Source organism: Pezoporus wallicus, unplaced genomic scaffold, assembly GCF_028554395.1.
Source record: "Pezoporus wallicus isolate ANWC-B61680 ecotype Strahan unplaced genomic scaffold, APGP_CSIRO_Pwel_v1 contig_2384, whole genome shotgun sequence".
In the NCBI taxonomy this organism is placed as follows: Eukaryota; Metazoa; Chordata; class Aves; order Psittaciformes; family Psittacidae; genus Pezoporus; species Pezoporus wallicus.
In genome coordinates this window covers 3,747,335-3,757,213 of record NW_026640488.1, presented here as the reverse complement: position 1 = coordinate 3,757,213, position 9,879 = coordinate 3,747,335, and the positions used below count along the sequence as shown (strand labels likewise).

The window sequence follows — 9,879 nt, the reverse complement described above, 5'->3', positions numbered from 1 at the left end:
TCCTGCTTTTTCTCACTGTGTTGCTTGGCAGCTTGTCATGAGTTACTTTTCCCCACATCATTCATGCATCCCAAGCAAAAAATAAAGATGCATAAGAGCAAAGAAGCAGGTGTTTAGAAAGCCAAAATACATTTCTTTGGCAGCATCTGCACAGCAAATACTTTCAGCTAAACTATAGGCCCAACTGTAATTATACACAATAAACCCTTGGGGCAGTATATAAGAATGAGAGAACTCTCTTTTCTTTTTTCTTTCCCAAAACACAGGTCTGGATGCAGACACTTGTCTCCGACTCTTTAAAGCAATTGCCAGGAAGGGAAAAGGGAGGTGTATGTACACCTCCACCCCAGCTTGGCCAGTAGGATTGTTCAATGACGAAGGGATTATTTTGGGAGGCAGAAGATCAGATAGTAGCCTTTGCCGCAGCCTCCTCACATACCTTTGGCCAGCCTCCTCATCCCTCTGTAATGAACAGTGGTAATTACCAGAATGCTGAGAAAACAAACAGAAGCTGATTTTACGCTGAGCCACAAGACACAAGGTGAAAATTCCTGACCTGCCACCAGCCAAACTTAGTCAAGAAGCTTAGTCAAGGATTTCTAACCATTAAGGAATGGTTAATCAGTGTGTTTAATTCACCATGGTGCTGAGATTAAGATGTGTTACAGAGTGACTAGAGACAGGTTTAGTGAATCCAGAGATGATCTCAGTATTGTTGCACAGTACTGCATGATGCTGACAAGCTGTGCTATTAAGAAGCTCCATGCTATATATCATCCCAGAGCACATAAAAACGCATTTAACTTAAGGAAGTCCTCCACAGTCATGTTTCAATCTCAACTACAACACAACCCAGTCCAGCATCACAGCTCTGGCACATTGACAGCCAACCATCATCAGAGTATTAGAAGTGTTACAATGCAAAGGGCAGTCTGATGATGCTGGAGTCTCTGCCCCAGACCACTAGCAACCTCATTTATGTACAAAATGGTAGTTATGTGGTTTTTAGCATAGTCCCTGGAAGAGTGACGCTTCGTGATACCCGGCAACCAGCAGCAAGGCAACCTGCAGGTGCAGTTTGCCACTTGGCTTCATCGGGACAGAGATTTCTAGGGACCCCTGCTTTGACTGTCTTGCCTCCCAGGATAAGGCCACTCATCTCTTCGCTCTCCGACCAGACTGAGGTTTGAAATCTCCTCAGCACGGATCACAAAGTCCATACCAGTTTTCTCCAGACTGGCAGGGCATTTGCCGGCCACAAAAACAGACATGCAGAAAAAGCTTCCTGTGTTCAAAAGAAAAGACAATACTAATTTGAAAACAAGCAAGGGGGTGGGGCAAGAGGCAAGCCAGCTTCCCTGTAAGGTTTAGTATGATCCCAGAGATGAATTAGTTAGATTAGGTCCTTACCAGCGTGTAGTTTAAACATCACGAGGCTTGGGACAGGAAGCCTTCTGAAGGTGAGGACAGTGTCCCTGAATTACCAGCTTCCTTGTCTATCAAGAGCATAGCTACTCACACCTGGGAAGCCACCAGGTATTCTTCACAGCTTATTTAATTCGAACATATAATAATGCACAACCACTCCCTTCTAACCAGTGAGTTACCTACAACACTCAGAATTTATTTAGCAACATTACAACTGGGCTTTGCGTCTTTTGCTTTTGGTGTTTATTCCCTGCTGAGCAATAGGGGAGACTTCTGCATTCCTGCGGGAAGAAAATGGCACATGGAAAACGAAAGGCAGCTGTCTACCTTGGGGTATAGCCATAGTTAGGTCTAACACAAATGCTTTAAATAGCAGAGGCCTGACAAACTCTCTTGGAACATTGGTGTCTGAGTTGTGTCCCCAGCTGTATTGCACTGAAACAGGTCAGACCATTGCCCACTCTGGAAATGACATCAGGAAGGCATGAAAAGGCCCAGCTCAATGAGCCTTCAGATTCAGTCATCTTTTCATGTTAGGAACATAAAACCCTTACAGGAGAATACAGAAGTGCAATTATGGTAAACAGTAGGGCAAAGGATAAAATCTCTTGTTTACCCTCAGCACTACCTCCATTTGTGTTTTATCCCCCTGCTCCCTGTGTTCTTGAACAGCAAGGCCACAATATGAGGGCCAGGCAGGCTTGCGACTCAGGCAGCCAGGAGGGCTGTCTTCACCCACACTGAAAATAGGCTGCAATGATTCAGGCATCCCAGGCACCTCTGCTGCCCAAATCAAAAAGGTACATTCAAGGCCAGGCTGGACAGAGCCTTGGGTGACATGGTCTAGTGTGAGGTGTCCCTGCCCAAGACAGGGGGGTTGGAATTAGATGATCTCAAGACCCTTTCCAACCCTAACCATTCTGTGATCTATGATTTTCCCTACTAGAAATAAACATTAAGAATTAAAGTGCTTGTACCACAACTGTAGTGCCCTTACACAAACCAGTCCCTTCCAGAGGGCAGGAGCTGATGGTCTAGAAATGTGATTTTTAATGATGCACCCGTTTCTAGGTCCAAAAAGTTGCATGTTCTAGGTAATCATAACTAGTTCAACAAAAAATGCTCAGTTCAAAACCCCTGTATTTTCAAAGCTGAAATGAACAACTTTGGAAGACTTGTTCATCTTAAGGCTAACAGAGCCTGTGCAGATTATAAAAAGAAAAAAGTCATACAATACTATAGGAAATGAAAAATGGAAACATTTATGCGACAATAGCACACAGAAAAGAGGAAAAAACTCCCCAGGCTCATTTTGCCTAGGGAAAAAGAGACGAAGTAGTAGAATAAAGCTAAAATGGTAGTTTAAATCTCCCCAAAGCTAATTTTGCCTAGAGAAAGAGATGAGGTAGTAAAAACTAAAATGATAGTTAAGGACCTGTTTGGGTTATATACAAGGCAGGAATTCAACTCAATTGGAGGTAAAACATTTTTTGTGGGCCAAATATCCCAGCCCTTGGTCCCACGGCAATCTTATCAGACAGCACAAGCACTCCCTGGGAAGTTCTCAAGCAGACCTAAGCACCACTTCCTATTTCCACTTCCACCAATATTTCTCTGCCTGTAGGAGTGGGAGCTTTCTTCCTTGGTGGGAAACTTGTTCCTCAGGGCATTTTACTCTATCTCAAACAGCATTTTGTCCAATCGCAGTGGAATCTCTTGTAGCTCCCAATGGAAGAAATCCAGTTTATGAGATTATATTTATTTTTAAGTGCTTGACTGTCACTCCTAAGCCCTTTGGCCTCGTATTGACCTTTAGGATTTCAAGACAAAATGCTATTCTACTTGTACTGCTTAAACAGTTTTAGCTTTGGGATTGTGCCAGACAGACAAGTGACTGCAACTATTATAAGAGTCATTTTCCAGTATGTGGATTACTAGCATGTGGCCACTTAAGCTAATTTTATATGGGATCAGAAGCCTTACAGTCTCATGGTTTGTCACTCAGCTGCATGTCCTGTACGCCCAAAATCCTGCATCCTATATTCAGTCAGGCTCTCTCCAACTGTATGTGTACAGAAAACCAAAGAATATGGTGCATGGATGATTATCAGAAGGCTTTGATATAGAAAAGGAGTGAGGAAGACTAGCAGAATTTTGGTGCAAGACTTAGTTGGTGATATAATGATTACTTACATCTGCTGTAGCCTTGAACTCCTCATTACATACAGGGCAAATCTCTTCCTCAATTCTGTGATCCTTGTTGCCATTTATGTGAGAATGAAAATGGTTAAATCAGTTGCCCACCGTTAATATCTGTATTATTTCATGTCACATCTTTTAATCAAATCACAAAATTTGACTGCAGAGTTTCATATTTTCAAACCTAGGTATTATTTTCTTTTTTTGCAGCTGTCAGTTCCAAAAACTCCCTGGCAGCCCTCTCAGCCATACCACATAAGGATTTATTAATACAGGTCTCCGCTCTTTCCCAGGGCTCGGCCATTTCATACCAGTCAGCCTGCGCATCTGCCTCTTGCTTATCTGCGCAGTCCCAGTCATAAGAATTCTGGCAGAGACTGAGCAAGTGTCCTTTAGAAAAAGACTAACCCAGTTGATATGACCAACTGAACTGCACTGCTTCACTACAGTTTCTTAGAAGTAGTGAAGTCAGAGCAGAGGAGCTGCATGGAGTCTTACAAAGCCTGGGTGAAAGCCCAAGTTGTACAGACTACTGAGACAGCCCAACAGCCTACAAGTATGGAAGACAGCAGGAACTGGAACAATCTCACTCCTTTTCTCTCTTGTTCCTAGCTGTGGGAGCCCTTCTCTTCCCTTGCCCTTACACTAGCAATGACAGGAGCCAAATTAAACTTGTTAACCCAGCAGGCAACTATCAGCAGCTTTTTTGCCCCCAGACTTAGGCTGCATCACTCTTGATTCAATGAGCAACAGAACAAGCCACAGCACAAGCGACTTGCAGATACAGCTAGCATGACAGAGGGAGCGACTGGACAGGGCAATGGGGTCTTCCCCTTGTTACAGGGATTTGCCATTAAATTGTTTCGAGCCCTCTTATGAAATCACAGAATTAGAAAGAAGGAGGCAGCTACACAATTCTGCAAGAAGAGAGCTGGGGTGAGTTTTCAACTCACCAGCACCATCATTTGATGAACTTTTCACACTGAAAAAACCTTATTCTCATGAACACCAAATCTGGTTAACCTCTGTAACATACCACTGTTTCTGCAGGACCAGTAACAGGAACACAAATTACACAGGAGTCATAGTAGACAACACAACAGGCACTTCCCTTTATTTCAAGTGTGTGACTGCAAGCATTTAGCACCTTTGAGCATAAGTTCCCATTTTGTTTTTCTTTCCAGTCTTTCTTTGCCTGACAAACAAGCAAACCTTAAACACTTCAGTCTATAGGTAAGAAGCGCTTACACCCTACAAGTAGGGTTACACCTCAAATGCATTCAAAGATGTTCAGCATAATTACAGTTTTTGTTCCATAATTAAGGACTTTCCAGTAAGCTGCAAAATACTAAGTTGAGGTCATGGAGTTGGACATAAATTGAACACCTTGTTATTTTAAGCTCATTCATGTCAAGTCCATCAACCAATTAATAACCTAGTAGGCAAAAAGTGTTACTCATTCCTGTTAGGCTGAGTAATTTTCAAAATGGGATATACACATTTTTCAGAGAGCTCTTTTCATAGGCATTTGAGTTAAATGTCAGCCACATAGGTGCGCAGAACCTCTGCAGGACCTATTCCAGCAGTGAGTGTCTTCCCTTTCCATTATTTTTTGCAGTTAGTTTTCACACTATAAGTGTTCTTGTTTTCACAGCTAAGTGGGGTAAAACTTCCAAAGATGGGGATAGTGCTCAATTAGGTTCCACATTTTGCAAAGACTTCCTGTTAAGAGATTTCTTGCAACATTTACTTACTCCACTACAGGGTTACCAGACGTCCATGCACTATTAGATCTCACCTACAATAACTAGAACAGTTATTTGAGAAGTTTTAAAAAGGAACATACCAAATACCATTTATGCTCATTTCAGAAAGTTTATTGCACCAAATGCCGCAAAGAAATAGACCAAAATGATAGCATACATAACTATAAGAAAAAAATCCATGTAGCTCGACATTGGTACTCAGTCATTCCTAAAAAAGCCTATGCGCTCCAAACATGCAATAACAACACACTTTTTTTTTTTTCTTTTTCTACTATGGAAAACCTGCTATGTAAGTCAAATTAGCCCACTTGACCTGAAAAACACCCCCAGCCTAGGGTGCATTCAGCAGTTCAGACTCAGTTTTGATTTGCGTGTTTGAGGGATAAATGATCATTTTATGTAAACTTTATATACAAGGATTTGGTGTGTCTGAAAAGGGTTTTTGACTTTAAGAGTAAAAGTAGGAAATGGGGAAGGTCATCTAGAACTCTGGAGGATGCCATAATGAATGTGAATTACAGAACCAGTGTCTACGTGTTTCTTCTGGGCAGATGAAAAGTTGTATGAATTAGTTCTGAGAGTACCTAGATAATTAAGATGTTTAGATCTTGGTATCATTTGGGGTAAAAAAATTCATTTAGATTAAATACTATGGTTTAGCAGTTTTTCCTTGCCTCTGTGTATGAAGGTTTAGTCTTGCCTGGAAAACAAGCATACATTCTTTAAATTGCACTGTGTAAACTGCACTTACGTGGGATTTCGGAAAGACTGTGCATTCCCACTTAACCAAGAAAGTATGTATTTAAGTTTACAAAAAACTACATAATACTGATAAAACCAACTTTGGAATATTTGAAAATTAAGCTACATTATCAATTTTAAACACACCTGTACATTCACATAATTTTTCATCCTATTAAAATAAAAACAGAAACATGCCCTAAAGATGTCTAACAACACATCTGTAAATACTTACTGCCCTGTCATGCCACACTAATTTACATAAACAGCAAGATGCTACCAAAACCAAGTTAAAGACTTAGAGTCAAAAGAAGCCCTAGAAGATGGAATCCTGTCAACTGAGGTAGTACATTTGGTGGAGGGGAAAACATGTATTTAATTTTCTGTAGTCCAGAGCCTTTTAAAGGTAATAAACAGTTTTTTCTTGGATTTTCTTCCTCCCAGACTAAAACTATGAGAAAAAAGATAGTTCATCATGTAAATTCTGAAGAGCAGCAAAATGTTAGAGAAAGCAGCAAGAACTATAAAGTTTTAGCTTGGGCTGAAGACAATCCAAGTGCTTCTGACCATCAGCTCCATGCCACCCCACAGCTAACTTGAAGTCTTGCCCAAAGTCAGATTTAATTTTTTTTTAATAGCTGATAAGAGTAAAATCAGGTGTTACTGATCATGGCATTAGTCTTGCAATCATTGAATGTTGGCTTATCTTTGACTTCCTTAGGTCACTGTGATAACAAAAGCACATATTTCCATATTAGCATGTATTTCTTTGAACAGAATCTGTTCAGATAAAAACCCAATACTTAAAAGAATAGGAACTGACTTTTAATGAACTCTGCTACTATTTAAGAGTGCCATGGAATAGGGAAAGTACATGAGGATTTCTATACACATTCAGGGAAGCAGTTTTGTAGCCTTACACATGCGTGCACACACATTTTCCATCACAGGGGTAGTTTAGGAATATGTGACTTGCTCTATGGCTCTTACTTTGTCTTAACTTTAAGGAACAGAGTGGTATCTGCTGACAGCTATATGCAGAGGTAAGTTTACTTTCCAGCAGACAGGAGTCACAAACAAAAGATAGGAAGAGCTCTCTTAACTGTAAGTAGTGCGAGAAAACATGAACCATAGAGAGATTTTAGCCTTTTTAGGCAGAATACTAGGGACAAATATGAAAATGTGATAAAAGAAACATCTGGAATGTCAGATCAGAAACCCAGCATACAAGGAACAGCTTTAGAAGCATTGTATCAGAATATTAAGTAATCCTCCACTTGGAAACAACCTCTTTTCACAGTAGGTCAGTCTACCTATTTCCCTCAAAAAGCAACACAAGGTTAATCAAGACCCCTATCACATTTAAACAGCTCACAATATGCACATTTCGTTATTCCAAATCACTGAAAGTTTACTGTAGAAAAGTCCAAACATCCAGATAAATAAAAACACTTTTAATAAAAGTGTGTCCCTTCAGTGTTAAAAATCTGTAATCACCAATGAGGAGAATTCACAAAGAGTGACCAGGAGTTTCTTATTAGAATTCACTAATCCCAAGCAATTGTGTTGCTAGCAATTTGATTGCAAGCTCACCATTTCAGACACCTTATTCATGCTGGCTCACAACAGAACAGTCCAACATTGAGTTTTCCATTTCTTCAAGAATGTTTGTTCTGATCCTTTGTTCTCTCTCCTCAGTCTGGTCCATAGTTTCATATCCAGCTTAACAGTACTTTACACAAAAAAGTCAATTTTTTACATTCATGTTATTAACCAGATGAAAACAGTGAAATAGAAAAGTTTATTTTGCTTTCTAGAAACATAGAAGGCCAGTATCAACTAGTGGAGAAGTAGTTTCTGGTCTCAGAGTAGTTACCCTATTAAGGAAAGGCACCCGGATGATAGTTCAACATTTTTGCAGAATCAAAGAGGGTAATTGCAAACATTCATAGTAATATCAAATACTGGGGTTTGCCCCCTACATTTCATTTTACTTCAAACAATGCTCCTTTTATTTCTACTTAGAGACAACTAATAGCTGGAAAAAAGTAATACTTGTGACTAAAGGTTTGGTGAGGGGATGACTGTTGTCTTCTATTTCCCCAGTAAGATTGTCTTCGATTTGTGCCCATTGCTTGGTGTAGTGCATGCGTACAGACATGCACTAACAGCACTGGTATTTGACAAACATGTTTGTCAAATTCATACTCCTTGGAAATAGTATTACTCGATGACACTAAGACACAGGTTTAGTTCCCAGGACTACAGTCATAGAGAAACTCAGAGAGTTATTGAAGTTGCATCAGCAACAAATGTAAACTTGTAGCAGAAATTCCATAAGGCTTTCCAACAAAATCCCTATCTCAGAAGTCCATTCCATTCCACTTTTAGCCATGGGCTCATCTGAATGTCTCCTCATTAAAACAGAAGCAGCCACAGCTTTCTTAACCTCTTCTCCTTCAAGGGAAAAGCCACATGATCTCATGAACAACTCCATTCCCACACTGCATTTGGCTGCTGAATCCAGGTTCCTTGTTCTGAGCCCATCATGTCTACTATACAAAATCATGTGTATGTTCTGCTAGAAAAAAAAGTCCCATCTAATACACTTGTGTATAGGAATGTTATTTACATATTTTACAGCTCCTCCTCCCCAGCAAAGAAACATATACCACACCACATTCACAAGCATAGTATTACAAAATTCATTCTAACCCACTTGTTCTTTTAACTGTTACTTCATGGTTTTGAGCAGCGTTTTGGATGGCAGCTCCTGGTCTGCCACATAGTGTTAACTTTTGTCCTCCGAATAAAAATAAAATGCAAGGATGCAGTCACTTTCTTGCTTTAAGTCAGAAGTGAGATTGTAAGAAAAACCTGAATGCCTTTTACGTCACGTAAACTGAAGTCCTCCAGTAAAACATCCGGCTGAAACCAGAATCAGAAGGTGTAGAAGGTACAGGCATCACCTGCTTTCCTCAGTGTTCCCCTTTACCAGTGTTCGGCACCTCTGTTCTTCATTCAACATTCCCATGTTATTTGTTTCACTTTAAGGAATGACTATCCTGAGATTTTAATTTATAAGAGTATTTGGGCAACATACGGGGAATGAGTACTTGCTATAGCAGCCAACAAAGGCAAGTCATTGGATTCAATCCTAGAAATGAAAAAGAGAGACAGACTTTAAAATATACAATCACCTTCATAAGAGAAACACAAGAAGATTTTTTTAATCCACTTTGAAGAAACCGGAAGTGTCTTGTTACACTGAGTTAACTCTTACATTATTATTTATTCCTATTACTTACATATCAGTAAAGGTAGGTAATAATGTTTAAAACCAAGAAGTATGCTGCCCTTTAAGTCAAAAGATAGCAGTACTGCATTTAGTAGCATATAATCTTTTGGGGTTTAAATATTTTTATTTATTTGCCAAACCATAAGCCTCAGCTTTAGTCTTACCAATAAGCCCAGTTTAAGAAAGTACTAAACATTAGCTTATGAAAGATGTTGCATTTCATGTTTTGAGTATAACTCAGTTCACCATACAGTAGCACACTTATCGAAAGAGGACCAAAAGCTGGAATTAATTCATTATTATGCAATAACAGTACCAGGAATGCCTCTCAAACACAATGCTCAGTTTCCAACCATTTCCAAATGTAAAGCTGCTCAAGGGCCAGGACATTATCTATATATTTATACATATTTGTACATACATACACACACTGAAAAAAGTTGCTTG

General features: G+C 39.8%; 1 protein-coding gene across 4 annotated transcripts in view; it reads right to left on the bottom strand.

Moving 5' to 3' along the window:
- Nucleotides 1-5,489: 5,489 nt before the first annotated feature.
- FNIP2 (folliculin interacting protein 2) overlaps nt 5,490-9,879 on the bottom strand; it is a 50,766-nt gene continuing 46,376 nt past the window's right edge. For all 4 annotated transcript variants that reach the window (XM_057419021.1, XM_057419024.1, XM_057419020.1 and 1 more), the window contains one exon: nt 5,490-9,291. In XM_057419021.1, coding sequence (XP_057275004.1) covers nt 9,213-9,291 — 79 coding nt within the window. In that variant the 3' untranslated portion in view covers nt 5,490-9,212. The remainder of the gene's footprint in view (nt 9,292-9,879) is intronic.